Source organism: Cibotium barometz, chromosome 13 (genome assembly GCF_041138505.1).
Source record: "Cibotium barometz isolate CiBa-2024 chromosome 13, ASM4113850v1, whole genome shotgun sequence".
In the NCBI taxonomy this organism is placed as follows: Eukaryota; Viridiplantae; Streptophyta; class Polypodiopsida; order Cyatheales; family Cibotiaceae; genus Cibotium; species Cibotium barometz.
This window is the reverse complement of record NC_141058.1, coordinates 16,320,846-16,340,722: the sequence shown is the minus strand read 5'-3', so window position 1 is coordinate 16,340,722 and position 19,877 is coordinate 16,320,846. Positions and strand designations below refer to the sequence as shown.

Below are 19,877 nucleotides of genomic sequence, written 5' to 3'. Positions count from 1 at the left end.
GTGTCCAGGGGAGGATGGCCTCTCCCCTGTTTTTTTCATTACTTTTTGGGATGAGATTGGGGCTAAGATCACATCGGCTCTGCAAGAGATGTGGGACATAGGTTCTATACCTTCTTCTCTCATTGAGGGGCTTATTTATCTTATTCCTAAGAGTGGGGATAAGACATTGATAGGCCAGTGGAGACCTATCACCTTACTTGGGACTGTATATAAGATTCTTGCTAAGGCAGTGAGCATCAGATTGCAGCCAATTTTGTAGGATGTCATTCATGATACTTAAAATGGATTCTTACACAGTAGGAGCATCTTTGATAGCATTTTCTTGTTTTGGGAGGCCGTCAAATGGGCTAAAGCGAGCAATCAGCCCTTAGCCATTTTGCTCTTGGATTTTGAGAAGGCCTATGATAGAGTGGATTGGGACTTCCTTGAGGGTACTCTTAGCCATATGGGCTTCTCTCAAAGATGGATCAAGGGAGTTTCATGCATGTATTGTGATGCCCATAATAGAGTGCTCACTTGCGGTGATAGAGGAGAGCGGTTTTAGATTTCTCGCTCAGTACGACAGGGTTGCTCTTTAGCCCCATTATTATATATCATAGTTGCAGAGGCCATGAGTATCTTTCTCAGCTCCACTGCTGGTATTTCTGGATTGAGGTTGCCTTTGGTTGACTCTGAGTTAGCTGATGACACAGCCATGTTCTTGGAGGCTTCACATATATGCTTATGTTCCTTCCGGATAGCACTACAGGAGTTCTGTTTGGTAGCAGGGGCACTCATTAATTGGCACAAATTTGTTGGTTTTTGGGTTAGTGATTCATCGAGAGTTGCTTGGGGTGCAGAGCTTGGTTTTACTTGGATCAGCAGAGGATGCACTGCTAGATATTTGGGATGCCATGTTGGGATTGATATTTCTCCTGCACAGCTGTTTGCTCCGGTACTTATGAGTATCCGGAAGAAGCTTCTCCATTGGAGCTCCAAGAGATTAGATTTAGCTTCTAGAGCTTTGGTGGCTAATCAAGTATTGCTTGCCTCAGCTTGGTTTATTGCCTCTTGTTGGTGCTTCTCTCGTGCATGCATTGGCCAATTGCGGAGATTGATCCGCAATTTTCTTTGGTCAGGTTTGGATGGCACCTCAGACACCCATGCTAGGGTAGCTTGACTCATAGTTATTTACCCCAAACGAGAGGGGGGCTTGAATATTATCGATCCGGATATTCAATGCAAGGTGTTGCTCTGCAAATTTGTGGTCAGACGTTTTCTACCAGCCACCACTGAGCCTTGGAAGAATTTTTTCTTGTCTTAGATTTCTGGATGTACACCTAGGGTCGGGAGAGTGGATGCCCAGTACACGATTTTTGTTCACAGAGGTTGATATTAGGACACCATCTTCCTCTCTTATTGCAGCCATTGTCAAAGCATGGAGAAGCATGAGATCTTTTTTGCGACAAAGGCTTCCTAGGTCTTTGGATGAGGCTGACCGACAACCTATTATGTGGAACGAGCTCATCAGGGATGAGGTTGGTTGACCACTTGGTGCATCTCGTTATATGCAGTGGTCAGGATGGGAGAGATGTGAATACACAGTTCTTGCTTGGAAGACCTTTAAGGGTCTTCCGGAGGATCGGAGAGCTGCATCCATTTAGCATCTTAGGGGCTCTCGCATTCGGATTGATCAGATTGATGTAGCTATTCCGCATGAGTGGCTTTTTGGGACCTTTCATGGAGACTATCATCCGAGTTGGCTGGGAGTTTTTTTCAAGGATAGGCATATCTCTGCAGGTCATTGCTCTCTCGGGCCAGGAGGCTACAGATTGCATCATTTACTCTATCATGCTTGGAGAGAGATTGAGGAGATGTATGGAGGAGATCATCCTAGATACTAGGCTTAGTCCAGTGAAGATTGTTGGTCGTTCGGGGAAGCATTGGTTCATTGACCCTTCTCCTCAGATAGTGACTCATGGCTCTTGGTGTTTGTGGTTATATGGTGGCAGTCCTATCATATATCTTCAGTGGGATCCAGGAGAGTGGGAGTGGATTGATGCCTTCGATCCTTTGAAAAGCCTTCCTTTTTTCAGTTTCACTGTTCGGAATGCTAGGCTTCTCCTCACTCAACAGATGCATAGGATTCCTCCTCTCAGGCCTCATTGGGAGAGCTATGATATTTCTCCAGTGATACAACGCAGATATTGGTATAGACTTTGATACTCATACAGAAGGAGCCAGATCTCTCATTTCTTTTGGTTATTCTTACATGGTGGTCTCCCCATCAATCAGTGGAGATCGGTTTTCGGTGTAGCACCTTCTTGTCCTAGGTGTGCGGCAGATTCTGAGACTGTACAACATTGTTTATGGGGATGCAGCACTGCACAACAGATTTGGGGTTCTGTAGCCCAACTTATGGGCAAATTGAGTGGCCGAGCCATGCATGTGACTTGGGGGGCAGTTGCTTGGCTCTCCCAGTCTGCCGGTCCGGAGCTTTTTTATGAGGGCAGTGGTAGAGATTCTGCTATTTTCATTCGTAGAGGTATTGCTCAGCATGGTTTATTGCAGGATGTTCCTCACTCTGATTATACACCCCCTAGACAGAGGATTGACACCAGTTGGGAGATTGTTGCCGGTATTAGAGCATGGCAGATCTGGAGAGCTAGATACACGGAGGCTATTGAGGGTGTCCAGATTTTTGGCTCTCACTGCATTAGTACTATATGGGGTGATATCATCCATACTCTTATGGCTACTTGGGCTCGCATTCATGTTGGAAATAAGTGCACACTAGGTGTACTATTTCTAGTCTAGTTTCACTTAAGTCTTTGTGTCTTGAGTTTAGTGCCATGTGGCACCTCTACATTTATCCCATAAGTCAGTCTACTCAATCTTGTACTTCTCACCTATATATTGTAGGTGTCACATCAATGAAAGTATCAATCTTGTGTCTTGTCTACACTCATCTCAAGGTAACTCTTTGTCTTTCATTTTTTTGTTTTTGTTATTGTTCCATTTCTAGTCTGCTCTAGCTTTCATGTTTCTCTACATGGTATCAGAGCAAGTTTTTAGGGTTTCCCTGTTTTCCTTATGAGCTTTTCGCCATTCTTTCCAAGTTCTCCCACTCAACTCAGCGCAGCCCATCTGTTGCCCTGCGTAGATCTGCACATGTTGTGTAACTTGACTTGCATTTGTTGTCCAACGTCGCCTCTCAAGCTGCACGTGCTGCCCAGCACATTCTGAACCTTATGTCCGCCAGCTTTTGCTGTCCGCCGGCCTGTTTTCCAGTTGCTGCTGCTGGCGCTTCATCCTCTACAGGTTGCGCATCACTCCATACCTGCAGCTACTGTCGGCTTCCCTCTCTGGATGTGCAGCACTTGTACTACTTACTCACAGGAGCTGTATTACACCCCTGCAGCAGTCTACGTCTATCTGCTGGAGGCGGTGTTTCTTCATCTACAGTCTACGCATCATCTAAAGGCAGTACAATCCTCTTGACGAATCTACAAGGTACTGTGCATTGTCTCCTTCAGTTTGCTGGTCAGTCCTTTTCCTATCCTCATATCTGCAAACTGCTAGTTCCTCATGCTTCGATGGGCTGTCACATGCTATGGCCCTGACAAGTGGTGAGAGAGCCGGCTTCTAAAAACAGTTTGGATCTCCTCTTTCATTCATTTCTGCAATCTTGTAAGGGAATAGACACTGCCCTTGCATTTTAGCAAGAGGTAAGACCTTCCCACATGGCCTCTTCTACTCATTCTCTCATGTCTATCGACAAATTCAATGGCTCCAACTTTCATACTTGGCAAATCAAAATCAAGTGCCATCTTATGAAAGAAGGTCTTTGGGACATTGTTCACCATGCTGCTCCCGAGGATTCCGACATTGAGCAAGTTATCACTTATGCTCCCACTGCTAAGAATGACAAAGCCTATGCTATCATCCTGCTCGGTCTTGGAGATGATTACATTCATCACATCTCCGACATACAGTCTGCTTCTCGAGCATGGATCACTTTGGATACCCTTTTTGGACCCCGTTCTAAAAACTCTAAGATTGCACTTATGATCTCATTCTTTGATCTATATATGCAAGAGGGAGCTACTATAGCCTCTCATGTCAATTATTTTCGCAGTCTTATGGTTCAGCTTTCATCAGTGAAGTCCCCAATCTCCGAAGATATTGCTATTGCTGTGCTTCTCAAAAGCTTACCTGACACCTATGCTACTCTTGTCACTACCTTCAAGTATCACAATAATCCTACTCTTGAAGGTATCATCAATGCTCTCCAAGAAGAGGAAAGAATAAAACAACAAAAGGTAACTGACACTGCATTTTTAGCAAAGAAAGGAGGTTCTAAGGTAAGAAAGCCTTGCACCCATTGTGGAAAAACTAATCATATGGAGAAGGACTGTTTCAAGGCTCATCCATGCACCATTTGTGGCCGTGATAATCACCGGGAGAAGGACTGCTACTCTAAAACCTCTACATCAGCCCCTGCATCTACCTCAGCCCATGTTGCTGCAGCATCTACATCAGCAGATCTTGCTGTTCATTCCTCACATGATGAGGAATGGGCCTTCTGATTACTTCACCTTTCTTGTCTACCACTTTGACCACCGATGATGTAGGTCAAGGGGTTCTAGTGTCTTACTCATTATGCTTTTTGACCTCTCTCTTGTTCCTACCCAAGAGGCAGAGATTGCCCTTGAGGAGGGGATGTCTTCAAGGTCCATCTGTTTGTCTACAGTCAGTCTTCTGTCTATCTAGTCTTGTCTGTCTATCTATCTGTTGTCTGTCTATCTGTCTATCAATCTGACTGTGTCTTGTTTTAGAACCATCTTGTCCCTACCCTTGTGGACCCATATGAGGATATCACTTGAGGAGGGGTGTCTCAGGATCTTTTTGTCTCTCATGTCTTGTCTCTCAGTCTATCAGTCTTTATGTCTATCTTCTAGTCTTGTCTTTTTTGTCTTCCTCCTAGTGTCCACTTAAGGAGGGTGTTGGAAATAAGTGCACACTAGGTGTACTATTTCTAGTCTAGTTTCACTTAAGTCTTTGTGTCTTGAGTTTAGTGCCATGTGGCACCTCTACATTTATCCCATAAGTCAGTCTACTCAATCTTGTACTTCTCACCTATATATTGTAGGTGTCACATCAATGAAAGTATCAATCTTGTGTCTTGTCTACACTCATCTCAAGGTAACTCTTTGTCTTTCATTTTTTTGTTTTTGTTATTGTTCCATTTCTAGTCTGCTCTAGCTTTCATGTTTCTCTACAATTCAGGGGCCCTCTCGTTCTGCACAGGCAAAGCGCATGATATTTATGCGGGAGTGGGACCATGGCATCTTCTTTTCCTCTAGTACCACAGGTCTTACATGGCATCATGATGCTCCTCAGTGGTTGAAATCACCTTACAGATTGGGGTGATTCTATTCTTTTCCAGCTTGTAGTTGTGATTGTTGTATGTTTTTTTCATACTTAATAGAAGTCTCTTTCTGAAAAATAAAATAAAAATCAGGGACAAGTTGCTAGTTGTCATCAGTTATTAGGACCGAGTCAGCGCATTGTCCCACTCACAAATACAATTCATTGGGATTATCTTTTGTACGTGGAAGCTTATTAGGCCAAGAGCTGGGTGTTGGACACAAGCATGCCCAAGTCTAGGACCCAAAGGGCAAAAGCCAGGCTGAATTCTCATGTTTCAAGCTCTCAAAACTCCACTAGATGAGTACGGTTCCCAAGGAGCATGAGGGTAGTCATTAGGGGCCCACAATGGAGGATCTAGGGTCCGGCTAGCAATAGGGGAATGTTTCCAAAGGTTTTTTGCCCTTTTTGGGTTTAAAAAATGTAGGGTTGGTTGACTACATGAAAAGGTCCCTCAATGATTTTTAAAAAGGACCCTTGGCCTTCTTCATTTTTTTTTTTCAAGAAATAGACTTCCATTAAGTATGAAAAAGGCATACAACAATCACGGCTTTAAGCTGGAATATAATAGAATCACCTCAATATGTAAGGTGATTTCAACCATTGATGAGCATCATGGTGCCATGAGAGACGTGTGGGACTAGGGCCTTCTTCATTTTGCATGTTAGAGATTTGCAATTAGGAGTTCTCTCTAGTAGGAAAGATTAGCAAGCAAGTGTCCAAAACTAGTTAGAGCAAGCGTCCAAGTCTTCCAAAATGAACATGCAGCTCTCCCTAACACAATCAAAGTTGGGGTGAGCATAGTCCATGCCGTGAACCAGCTTCAAACTCAGCCAACGTTTAGTCCATAGAGGTGTGTTCACACAAGTTGCATTGCATTTCTTATAATCTCGTTGTACAAGAAAATTCATTGCTTGCAGATGGGGGCCTTTAAGTGGGTAGTTGGGACCCAACTGGCTGTCTCGTCTTCTTCTCTACTTTTTTTTTTTCGACAGAAAGGAGACTTCTATAAGTATGAATAGACCATACAAAATCACGGCTAGAGGACGGAACAAAGAATCCGCATCCCAAAATGTGGGGTGATCCCAACCAATCTAGGGCACAAAGGTTCCAACAGTCCTGTGAGTCGACGAGAAAAAGATCCCTTGATCCCACTCCCTCATGAAAACAGTGCGCTTTGCTTGTGTAGATCTGGATGGTCCTTGTATACGAGCCCACGTGGCCATAAGAGTGTGAATAATATCTCCCATATAGTACAAATGCATTGAGTGTCGTGTATTTGAATTCCCTCAATTGAAACTCGCAGCGCCCGGGGGACTAGGGCCTTTGACACACTTGTTGATACCATCAATGCATATTAAAACATTTAAACATTTAAATATGGTCACAAGCTTAACACATATTCATTATCACTTTGTATAAAACATAAAAGCTGGACAAAACATCCACAAATGTTGAAAATGGAGCTTGCACGTGTGACACCGCATAGAGGCTGGAATGGGCCGACCCCCCCCCCCCCCCCCCCGGAGTATTTTATTACCCAAGGAGAATAATATCATGTACAAGCTTTGAGGGCCTTACTCTCCCTACGGGAGATGCCGGATTATCCATATACAAATGCCATAACACAGCCCAACACGAGGCAACCAAGCCGGAACATAGGTTGTAGAAATGCCGAGCCAACAATATAATCCATATACCTCCGTGTGGGTATTGATTCTTCCCCAAAAACCACGAGTCTTCATGCAATAGAGCTGGTACAGCAAGTACAACTCTCCATTCAGCCGGTATAGTAGGTACAATGGTTGGTACAGCTGCGGTACAGTGGCTGGTACAGCAAGTACAACCGATACGGTGGTAGGTACAGCAGGTACACCAAGTACAAATGTTGGTACGGCATGTACAGTGACTAGTACAATAGGTACAGTGGTTGGTACAACAAGTACAGAAGTTGGTATAGCCGGTACAATGGGTGGTACAACAAGTACAAGGACTTGTGCAGCCAGTACAATGGCTGGTACAGCAGATACAAAGGCTGGTACAAGTACAATGGCTAGAAATCATAATAAATGATTAAATACCCTTGCCTTCAGTATTTCTTCGCGATGGAAGCGTCCAAAACAATCCCCAACAGTCGGTATTCTTCATGGGCAGCCTTCAAGAGAGAGAGAAAGAGAGTAGCCATCATTAGGGTAGCCTGTAACGGTGGTAGAGGCTAGTGTGCAGCAAGAGAGCCTCTCTTAATGAAGAGAGAGGGCTCCAATTTATAGATTTGTGAGCTAAAATGGCAAGAGAAGGCTACAATGACAAGTGGAGAGCCACACAATAGCTGAAGTGACAAGTGTGAGGCCACTTGTCTCACTTTGATCCACTTTCTAACAAGTGTCAGGCCACTTGTCTCACTTTGGTCCACTTTCTTGCCACATGTCCCAATCTAAGAGATGGGTCCTTCCATAAACTTTATCTCTAAAAATATCCCAACTGGTAGCCATTCTGTCATAGGCACTTTGCCAACTCCTTGTATCTGCTTAATTCTAGATGTAATGACGCGAACAAAAGAAATAGAGAATCGAGATTGAAAAAGAAACCACTACGTGGTAAAAATTGAATGAAATGAATGCACTATATTGCCAGTACATCATTAAATGTAATATTTAAAAAGTGAAATAAAAAACTAATCCCCTATCCAGGTGGAGGGAAACCCTGAGTGTTGATTGAAGAACTTTGGACCACAGTAGATGTCACATGCGCAAAAGCTCTGTGGCTTCTTTCAGCCCTCAACACCTTTCATAGGAACAAACTGATGCAAAACACACAGAAGAGATGGAGAGAAGAGAGAGAGATAGCTGTATTTTCAGTATATTCATAATGTACAAAAAGGTACAAGTCTTGGCAGCCCTAGGCATGCCCATAAAAAGGTGGACAGCAACCTATTCTACCTAATCTATTGTGACCTAACATTGTTTAGATGTCAGATAATCAACAATGAGCCAAGCGCTGCCTTATATAGGCCCTTGAAGAGTGCATGAATTGGTAGACCAGTTCCTTGGACTTGAACAAATCCCTTGCTGTCGACACTGTTAGCATATTCATCCCCATATTCTGCCCATGTATTTTGCCCATATTTGATCCCTTTATGGGCCTTGGTTGTGGGCTGGCCACCTATTTTTCCTATTTTTCTTGGTATTTTTCCCAGGTTGGGTGATCATGTCCAATTGGCCAGCTCCTTATGCTCCAGTCGGCCAGCCCCTTCTAACCTATAAGTAGGTGGGTTGGCCTCTCCCCTTTTCATTCATTGATTGATGGATGTGTGGTTCATGTGTTGACACACTCTCACCTTTTGTATCCTTCACTTATGAGACTATTATGTCTCTTGCTCGGGATTTCTTTCATTGGAGTATATTCAGCTTATTAGCTTCATCTCTCTCTCTCTCTCTCTCTCTCTCTCTCTCTCTCTTTAGAGGGACTACCTGGGAGGACACACAGCCGACAGCCCAGCAGTGGGCACCCCGTGGGACTCTAGTTGAGAGAGCTATCCAGTTGGGCAGATTTAGACGCCCGAGGGTTCGCGGATCCTCACATCGGAGACGGTGCCTACACCGGAGGATTCATAGCATCATTGCGAGGCATCGGGCTCGTCCGACAAGGCATCTCACTATGGCAGATATCCAGGCCATCCGGCAGAGACCCATGCTAGAGCTCCTAGGATGATTACGACTCCAGCCATATACTGTTGTACTCATTGTCACTTTTGTACTCCCCCATATTCATGTATTCATGTATCCATGTACTCATGTACCCCATTTTGACTAGTAGCATTAGCTTCCCACTCTCCCTAGTTGCTGCTTCCGGATGCCCCCTACTGATGTATTGTGGGGCTAGATACTTACCTTCAGTTCTTTCTTTTCTTTTCCAGACAGTGTATCAGATGTCACATGGTTGTAACTTTGTTCTCATAGGTCACTTTGGTCTTTTGAAGACGTTAATATAACATTTCATTTCATTTCATTTCTCTCTCTTGCACTTCTCAGATCAGCACACTCTAGTGCTCATCTTGCTTCCGTTCTGTGCACTCTTTCATGGTATCATCGCTTTAGGTCTAGCGTTTCCTTGCTGCCCCATATTCAGCCCCTTTCACTTCTGCGTTTTCAGATTTGCAGCTCTCTTTTGCTGAGTTTTTTTGGACGGAAGCTGCTGGACAATCTACCTTCCACTGTACCTCATCGTTTTCAGCATGGAGGTGTTTTTTTGCTCAACATTTTTTCATATGAGGAGGAGGAGAAGCTGGTCTGCCTGTTTTTCTGAAGGGCAGCCCCCTTTCTTGGTTGTGTTTTCCTTCTATAGGCTGCGTTTTCTTCTTCTGAGCTGAGATCTTTTGCAGAGGGGGTCTATGGTGGCTGGTGGCATCTGGTACCTGTGGTGGACACTTACGTTTTCTGAGATTGTGTTTTTTTTTTCTTCTTGAGAGCCCGAGTTATTGTGAGGACTGTCCTAGTTGCTACCTTTCCCTCTTACACCTTCTTACAGCATATTCCCAAGCCTTGTGTGGCTGTTTTTCTCTCTATATCAAATCAGCATTTTGCTTCCCTCTTCTGGTGGCCTCAAGGTTGCAAGTACAGGAGAATGAAGTTTCTGCGTTTTTTTTTTTTGGTTGCTACAGGAGGATTTTCGGGTGCTATCCAGCTTGTTAGGGCTGCGTTTTGGTGGGAGGAAGGGACCTACATGAGCGTTTTCTGATTTGGGCAGTTTTGAGCTTATGAGGTTTGGTCCTAATGATTGGATCACCAATGGCATTTGCAAATTTGGCTCCCATACCACCTTCTTGTTATTTTTAGGGTTACGCAAACAAGTTGGATGGTGGTAACTTTCAATCATGGAAGTTGCAAGTTACTTCTTTTCTCAGGGAGTATGGTTTGATGGAGTTTCTTTGGTACAAGAATCGGTGCTTACCGGACCTTGGCTCCGTGAAGGATGTGTGTTGGTGGAGAAAGACTGACGGACAGATTTATGGCTTTCGCCTCTTGAATTGTCAGGATTTGGTTCTTCGACACTTCATCTATGCTTCTGATGATGCTTCTACTTTCTATGTGTGGCAGTTGCTTTGTGACGTGTATGGTGATGTCAGTGATGATCAGCAGATGGTATATACTTTTGGGTGCTATGCAGCCAGTGATCTTGTGGACAATTCTTTTGGAGATGTTCCTACAGTGGAGGAGAGTGGGCTAGTTTTGTCCATAGCTTTTGAGGGGGTTTTGTATCTTGTTACTTCGCCTCTGACTCTTTCTTTGACAACCAGTGACCAGGATGAGTTGTTGGTCCCTTTGCCTTCTATGGAGGAGCTTGCTTCTACGTTGTGTGATGCTATTGAGGAGGCTACAACTACAGTGAATGTACATGTTTTCTTTCTCTACGTGAGGAGTCTACTTTAGCTTTGCATGATGCTATTGATGAGACCACTCAGCTCCATAGATCTGCTTCTTCAATGTTGCGGGATGCTGGATTGGTTTGGAGGTGGTGCTTACAGACTTGGTGGGATTTTGGGTTGTGGTCACGTGTATCCGTGACCGTGCCTAGGGCAGAGTGGTGCTTCTAGGGATTGAAGGATTGGGGTTTGGATTTGGTTGGGCTTGTGGAGTCCCGACATCAGTTTTCAGAGGGGGAAGTGGAGTTCTTACATGTGGCGATGCTGACCTTCGAGGAGGGTACTATTGTACAACATTGGGCTACTCTGGGTACAGAGTTGGAGGAGAGAGACTCTATTTCTTCTGAGGGTATTTTCTTCTCAGAGCCACAAGCTTCTAGGGATTTTTTTGATAGTGGGCGTGTGTTTACACTTGGTTTTGGAACCATTACCTGGAGTGGCAAGAAGCAGCTTGCAATGTTGCTTTCTCTTATCGAAGCGGATTATAAAGCTACCTTTGCAGCTAGATGCTGATGGGGTCATTATTGTGACCATTGATGATGGTTAGGAGATGGTCAGGGGTATGAACGTTAGCTGGCAAGGGTTCGGGGGCGGGAGCCCTCGAGGCGACGTCATGAGGACATGGTTTCCATGAGCTAAGGTATCCAATGCTTGTGAGTATCCACCCCCTTCTGCACTTCGTACATACTCCATCCAGAGTCTGTCTAGATCGCCATCTAAGCTCTACTTGAGAGCGCACGGGTGGACAGCACCATCACTTGTACCTCTTTGGTATAATCAGAATTTTAAATTCTCTCTATTGTGTATCTATTGCAATGTCTATTGTGCTTTGTCTTGCTATCTCTTTCCGCTGTGTCATATTCTTATGATCATGTCCAATCGGCCAGCTCCTCATGCTCCAATCGGCCAGTCCCTTCTTACCTATAAATAGGTGGGCTGGCCTCTTCCCTTTCATTCATTGATTGATGGATGTATGGTTCATGTGTTGACACACTTTCACCTTTTGTATCCTTCACTTATGAGACTATTATGTCTCTTGCTCGGGATTTCTTTCATTGGAGTATATTCAGCTTATTAGCTTCATCTCTCTCTCTCTCTCTCTCTCTCTCTCTCTCTCTCTCTCTCTCACTTCTCATATCAACACAGTCTAGTGCTCATCTTGCTTCCGCTCTGTGCACTCTTTTAGACACCATCATGAAAGTGCTCCATCTGTTGGACGGAGAGCGCTTAGGTCCACATCCATGCCTTCCTTGCCTATGACAGCTGTTGTGGCTTCATGATTTAGTCTTTTTCATCTGCAAATCAAGGATTAGCATGTCCGTGTTCATGCACATGACATCCCCTTCTGCTGAACTTGATGATGGGATTTCAACTCCTGACCCTGGATGACTGTCATCATCCCGTGTCTCCACATATGGTCTCCCATACCTGTCATCCTTCCCTTTCTGGCAACCTTTTCACTGAAAACCTTGCCCTGTCTCCAATTCCACTCCTAATCATATGAAGATCTGTGCATCTGTTCCACTTTGAACACTTTCTTTGGTCTTCTTTTCTTGAGTATTGAGTCTGGCATCTTCACTCCACCCCTTGGATGATCATCATCCCTTGGAACTGTTTTCTTGAACGCCTTTCTTGGTATGTCCCAAGTGGCATCCGACTCACAAGGTTGCCGTTCCCCTTGGGTCTTTTGGAACACCACCTACCAACCTCTTGGGAACTTCTCCTATATCTTGTGTTACTCTCCTTGGATTGTGCACCTTCATCTGGGACACCATCAATGTTTAGCATTGTTAAACCTAAAGCTCTGATGCCAATATCACATGCACGGAAGCTTTGTGTCTTCTTTCAGCTCTAAACACCTTTCTAGGAACAACCTGATGCAATGGAGAGAAGAGAGGTAGTTGTATTTTCAGTATAATGTACAAAAAGGTACAAGTCTTGGCAGCCCTAGCATGCGCATAAAAAGGTGGAGAACTTATCCTACCTAATCTACTGTGACCTAACATTGTTTAGATGTCAGATAATCAACAATGAACCAATCGTCGCCTTATATAGGCCCTTGAAGAGTGCATGAACTGACTGACCTGCTGTCGGCTAGTTCCTTGGACAAATCCCTTGTTGTTGACACGATCATGAAAGTGCTCCATCTGGTCATTAAGGGCGCCCTAGTTGACATCCATGCTTTCCCTCCCTATGACAGCTGTTGTAGCTCCATGATATAGTTTTTTTCTGCTACAAATTAGGGATTATCACTGGGATTAGCATGTCCATGTGCATGCACATGACAGTAGATGTTGAGGGTTGGGATCCATTGAGAAGGTTCTGGAGAGGCTGGTTTTGTAGTGACAGAAGGCTCCCCAATAGCGATTGATAGCTACCAACAAGGGAGTGGCAACTCCATGTGGAGAATCCGAAGAAGATGTAGTGATAGAAGGCTCCCCAATAGCTATTGATAGCTATCGAAAAGGGAGTGGCAGGAAGAGTCGTAACCACCATGGAGGTAGGGAGGGCCTCTGTGAGGAATCTAGATGACATCCCACTGCCTATGTACAGTGGCGGGGGAGTGGCGAGCTTGTTGAGGGCGAATGGTGAGGTTGGGAAGGGAGCAGAAAATGCTTTTGGTGAGGCGAGGGACAAGCTGGTGAGGGTGGTGATCGTGTTTGGCGAGGTGCTGGCTAGGGAAGTAAGTGCGGACAAGGGAAGTGGGCCGCCCGTTGACACAATGCCGTGAGAGACCCTTGTAGTGGAAATGGAAGGGGAGGGGATAGGAGGGGTGGGGAAAGGAATAATGGGAGGGGTGCTACAGGGAGTGATAGGTGGGGTGGTAAAGGGAATGAAATGATTTGTGGGTTGGAAGAGGTGGTCTCGTGACGGTGGGAGGAGGCGGGGAAATCTTGTTGCACTTGAGGTTGGATGTTCGAGGGGAAGCATGGACAGTTTGGTGGGGTGGATCTGTGGAAGGAAGTGAAGTGGTGTGTTGCTGTAGAAGGAAGAAACGAGCAAAAGGCCAAGTGAAGGAGGAGATTTCAGGTTTGTTGAGTTGAGCCCGAAAGCGGTGACGACGGAGACGGATGGATATAGATGAGATGGTGGAAGGGAAAGGGGCAGTAGTTGCAGAGGTGGTAAAGGCCTCGGTGTGATGGGTGGAAACAAAAGACAAGTCAAGGGAGTTGTGGGAATTTCCCGGATTGGCATGTGTCACAAGACTTAGCGAATCGGATTTGAACATGGTTGGCCACCACAGCCGGTGCTGGAACAAGAGGGCGCCCGAGATGTGTCTTGGGCAGTGACCACAATCACGTTCCTCGTGGGCATCTTCGTCCAAGTGTGGCACCTCGTGAGGGATGACACATTGTCATAGAACACGATCATGACCATCTTTGCAGAGCCGATTACCAAGCGTAGACGAGGGCCATGCCTTCCCACTTTGTGGTGTTGTTTTGTTCAGCTGGTGTGAGGAGGTGCCTGGTGTAGTAGATGGGGCGGTCCATTTTGTACTCCTGACTTGGCTGGGTGAGGACCACATTCACAACGGTGAGACTTGCATTTGTGTGGACGTGGAAGATGATCGTCCAGTCTGGTGGGATGATGATGGGAGCTTCTTTGAGCTTCTTTTAGGTACTTTTTAAGGTAGGTGAAGGCGGTAGATGTAGGGCTGGATCACTGCAAGAGGATGGATGGTTTGACTAGGTGGATCAATGGCAGAGCCATGTCTGCGTACGTATCTATGAAGTGACGGTGGTAATTGATGTGCCCAACAAAGACTTGGGTTCCTTTTTGACGGATGGGAGGGGGCAATCTAAGGCTGGTGATGATGTTGTCGGGATTGGGTACCATGCTTTAAAAGAGATGATGCGGCCTAGGAGTGCGCCTTCAACCTTCAAGAAATGACACTGTAAGGGATTGAGACGTCAAGGAGAGGGGAAACACTTGGTGAAAACTAAAGCTAATTGGGCAAGGTGCTCTGAGAAGGCTTCTATACAGGGTACGAGATGAGTGCCTATAAAAAAAAATCATCTAAGAGGAAACTCAGGAGGTACACCCTGAAGATGTTGGTGACAATCTGTTGGAAGGTGGCTGGAACGTTGCACAGCCCAAAGGGCATCTTGTTGTAGATGTAGGTACCCCATTGGGTGATGAATACTATCTTGGAGCGGTCGTCCGGGTGGATGGCTATTCGGTTGTACTGGATGAAACTATCCATGAAAATGTTCAATCAAAAGAGAGAGAGAGAGAGAGAGAGAGAGAGAGAGAGAGAGAGAGAGAGAGAGAGAGATATTAACGTCTACGAGAGGCCAAAGTCGGCCTATGAGACAAAAAATAATACAACTGTGTTCTTCCGGTCATCGGAAGAAGAGAAAGAAAAGAAAAAGTTGCATGTGTCTGGATACAATTGTGAATCATCATGGATCGGTGGAGCCCATATACAAACAATATAAGGGGGGGTGGGGATGTGGATGGAGTGCTAAGGCAAGATGCATCTCTATATGCTGAAGGGGTAGTACAAGCATGCTATGCAGATCTAAGTCTAACTCCATCGAGTGCCATAAGAGGGATATAAGATATCATACATCGCCGATGCTGAGGCTGTGAATGGCGTGAACATGTACCCTGAGTCTGAATGAAAGCGAGCTAGCCTCTCCTGTGTCTCCATCTGGTGTCTCATTCGGATAGCTGCTATCTCTCGGTGACGGAGTCGGGGTGCTCTATGTCCAGTCTGTCTAGGTCTCCTCCTGGCTCTCAATTCCTCTGCTCTCTGTGCGGTCACCCCACGTGGTACATCAGCTGGCACTGGCATAGCTCTCTGGAAGAATCTGTGAGCTGGGACTGTCTCCCACCCCTAGTGGGAGCGGGTGTCTGGAGGAGTCTCTCTCGAGAACTATGAAGCTCTAGTAGTAGTTTGCCAAGCTGTCGCTGGTCCAAGGCCTCCATCAACTGATGTAGTGAAGAGTGCTCCTCAAACAATCCTGCATATCTATCTCTGACCCCCTGGTGGGCTCTACATGTACATACAAAGTGATCTTTAGTCTCCACCTCCTCGCGGCACAATCTGCATATCCGCTCAGCTCTGGGAACCTGTGCCGCTCTCCCAGCCTCTATCTCTAGCTGATGTGATGAGACTCGTAGCTGTCCAATAGCAACGCGAGAGCTGTGTGGCATGTATACATCCATGTACCGCGGTCGATGTATAAACCCATCCCCTGAGATGCTCATAAAGTGGTCTTTGTAATACAACATCTTCGGTGGTAGTGGGCTCTCTGGTGCTGTCCATGTCTCCTGTATGTAGTGCTGCCATATGTCCTGTCTCATCACTCTGTTCCTCTCATTGAGAGAGAGCAGACTGATCATACTGAAAAGGTGGCAACCGCTCAATGTCTATCCCATGATGTGAGAACCACTGTAGCATCTGTGCATACCAAGATCCAGTGTGTCCAGCTTCGGCCAGCTGTCTGGATGCCTCAAAAGCTCGGCGGGATAATCTCTCCGTGGGCATCTCCCTTATCTTGTATATAAAGGAGATCGTCTGGAACAATGCCTCCACTGCCATAGGTGGTGCAGCAAACTCAGCTCGAACAATGTCGTGCGGGATGGATGGTTTGCTGCGTATCATCCTCGAGAGCATCAAGATCTATGGTCTCTTTAGCTGTACCCATGTGGAGGCTGCAAGCCCTGGTGCCCAAACCGCTGCTGCAGACATCAAGGCTGGTGTCACTAATGTATCAAAGAGCCACCCCTTCGTGCGGGGTTCCTGAAAATGTGCCTGATGACACTGACGCTCAAGGCCAGCAAGAGCTGCATACCCTCGGGTCACTCTGTCTCTCAAACTGCCTGAGCCATGGAGAAGCGTCCAGCTGAGCTAGTAAATGTGATGCCAAGGTAAACATAAGAGCTCACCACCTCGACCCGCCCTCCTGCTAATGTGAAAGTAGTGTGGCTCCTGACTGCGGGTGAAGTGTGGAAGGTCATAACCTTGGTTTTCCCAAGGTTCACTGTGAGCCCCTGCTGTGCGCAGAAGTCATCAAGAGCCACAAGGTGTCTTTGAAGCCCAACCTGCGTGTCGGATACCAAGACGATGTCATCAGCATAAAGCATAACATGGACAGTAATACCTGATAGCTCAACCCCAGAGCCTCCTCCCTGTGTGATGTAATCGACCACTGTTTAGAGCGGGCACCCCTGCTTCACACCAATGGTGCTATCAACTGTGTCGGACAAGCCTCCTGGGCATCGGACTCTCCCAAAGACCTGCTCATATAGCCTATGTATGCCCCACATCATGTCTGAAGGTATGCCTAGTGTCTGTAGTCGCCGAAAGAGGCGCTCTCTGGGCACAGTATCAAATCCGTGCGGAAATCCACAAAGCAACAATAGAGCCGTTGCCTCCGTGCCTTGGCCTGATCAATCAGGCACCTCAATGTAAAAATGTGGTCGATGGTCGAGAAGGCTCGACGGAAGCCTGCGTGGCCTGTTGCTCTCAATCCCCCAACCTCTGCATGAGTGCTTAGCTTTGCCTCCAAAACTGCCCCGTATAGTTTGGCCAATATATGGCCAATCATGATGGTCCTGTAGTTCCCGGGGTCTAGTACATCTCCCGCTTTATGGATCGGCACAATAGTGTGCATCGTCCACTCAGCCGGAAACCCCTCTGACAGAGCTCTGTTGAAGAGATGAGCAAGAAATGGTGCCAATGTATCAATAGCATAGATGAGATGCTCTCCTTGTAATCCTGTATGATCTGTCGCCCGCCCATGTTGGAGTTGGCATATGGCCCTCCTAACCATAGGTGGGGTGAAGAAGGTGGAGACTGTGGAGCATGGCTCTGTGGGCTGTGGTATAGGGGGCTGTGCAGGCACATCATAAAGTCTCTCTGCATATGTCTGCCAGGTCTGAGGATCGGCAATAGGTGTGGGAGGACGGGGCTCTCTGAGTCTCCTCCAAGCAGCAGCAGCATCTCTGCTCATGAGCATGTGATATGTGTCCCAGTACTGAGCCTCCTCATAAGCTCGCCGCTTACGGCGGGTGAGAGTATGCATCCTCCTGCCTGCCTGCTTGCCTTTGGGTGATCCCCTAGCGAGCCCTCTGCACACTCGGAGACTGCGGTAAAGGTTTCTGCACTCATCATCATACCATCGGTTCTAGGGCATGCTCCCAGATGTAGGTGGCCGTCCTGTTTGTATGTGGTATGGGAAACTCCTCGCGGGCTGCGGAGTGCAGTACATGTGAGAGCTGGGAGGCGAGCATGGCCATGGGTGCCGATGGATCTAAGGCAAATAGCTGATCATGAACATGATAGTCGTACACCTCGGCTAGGTCCTTATTGGAGTAAAAAATAGTGCGTGGTGGCTATATGATGGTGGGTGGGTCTCCAGTAAGCTCCTGAAAGTGAGGGATAGGTATGTATGATCCGCCCCAATGGGGCATGGTAGTACGGTGAAGTGAGACACCATATCTGCTGCCTCCCGGGATCCCATCACATAATCCACTGTACTACTGCTGCCTCCCACTGGAAAGCAAGTCAACCCACCTGAATCTGGCCACTGAGTCATCCCGTTATAGATAACGAGATGGTGTCGGTCCCCAAGCTCCAGCAAATGTTGCCCATATCCAGTGCTGTCAGCTCCTCCATCAGCGGAGATCCGAGTGGTCCCTGTATCCTCTGTAGCTAGCGGCTCTAGTCTCAAGGGATCCTCAAAGTCATAGATCTCGCACTGTCTGCTCTGAGTCCGTGCATCTCCTCAGATAAGACAGAGTATGGAGACTCACTAGCCTCTCCTCCACCCGGCTCCTCGGTGGTGGCAAAACCGCGACCCCTTCGGAGGTGGCTGTGTATTCAGTATATTCAATAATACAAAAAGGTACATCTTTTGTGGCCTTTGGCCTTTCCAAAAAGATAATAAATACCTAATCTATGACCAACAGGAGGATCTTTTCTTGGAAAAAAAGAAAGAGAAATGGATCATCTCGATTGTGTATTGATTATAGGGCTTTGAACAAGGTCACTGTCAATAGCAAGTTTTTGATGCTGTGGATGAGTTACTAGATGGTGCTAAAGTATTCTTTAAGATAGCTTTTAGGAGTGCTAACCATAAGATCAGAATTGCAGAAAAGGATGCGCGTATGGCTGCGTTCAATAGAGAAAGGCCACTAAAAATTCCTGGCTATGTCATGTGGTCTCATCAATGCCCCAGCATCTTTCAACAAAATGATAATGGGGGTATTTAAGTTCTGACCCGGAAGCATGCTTTGCGTTCCGCAATCATGTCTTGATCTTCCTGAATAGCACATGGAGCATTTGGAAAAAGCGTTGTTCTCCAAGAAAACCAGCTCCACTTCATTTAGCGATACATCATGTAGTCTATGTGAGTTGTAGATGTTTTTCAAGGATACGATGTAGGCGAGATATATGATTTAGAAAGAATCACTTTTCTTTTTAAACAAAGATTATCTTCTAAGGTACTGCAATTTCGTGTTGTCTGTTTGGTGGCTTGGCCAAATGGTGAAGCTATGAAGTGTGTGCAGTCCACGTGTGCTTGGTAGTTTTTTTTGTACTTCTCTTCAGCAGCCTTATCTAAAACGTCACTGCATAGAGCAGCATCTCATGGGCCCTTCCCCTTTTTCACAGTGGAGGTTGATATGCATGAAGGGACGGAAGAGAGTATGCTGCTGCTAATTTCTTCAACATGAGTGTGCTTGTCTGTGAATCTAGACGGGAAGGAAGATTGCTTATGCTAAGCCTTTGTGTTGATACAGGATACGAGGCTGCCGGAGGAGTCTATCCACGACTTTGCTCGTGACCTTGTTCACGCACTGCAGTAACACATGTTCACATTAACTATAGCTGTTCTTTATTGGCATAATTTGATGTTTCTAGTGGCTAAGGTGGCATTGATGTGACTTGCCAGGTTTTTGCACTCGAAGGGGGTTATATATTGTGACCTCAAGCCATCCAATATTTTGCTAGATGAGAATGGGCGTTTAAAGGTGAAGTGAAGTTTTTTTATATTTAAAATGACATCTCAAATGGCTAGAAATATAAAGAATGGTA

At 46.1% G+C, this 19,877-nt stretch overlaps 1 protein-coding gene across 8 annotated transcripts in view; it reads left to right on the top strand.

Annotated features, from left to right (window-relative positions):
- The window catches only part of LOC147632417 (kinase family with ARM repeat domain-containing protein), a 67,554-nt gene that overhangs the window by 21,102 nt on the left and 26,575 nt on the right, over positions 1–19,877 (top strand). For 3 of the 8 annotated variants that reach the window (XM_086807227.1, XM_086807228.1, XM_086807234.1), the window contains 2 exons: positions 19,583–19,644; positions 19,735–19,813. In XM_086807227.1, coding sequence (XP_086663353.1) covers positions 19,583–19,644; positions 19,735–19,813 — 141 coding nt within the window. Of the gene's footprint in view, positions 1–18,866; positions 19,192–19,582; positions 19,654–19,734; positions 19,814–19,877 lie in introns of those variants that run through there. The other 5 variants (XM_086807231.1, XM_086807232.1, XM_086807229.1 and 2 more) reach the window with 3 other exon arrangements.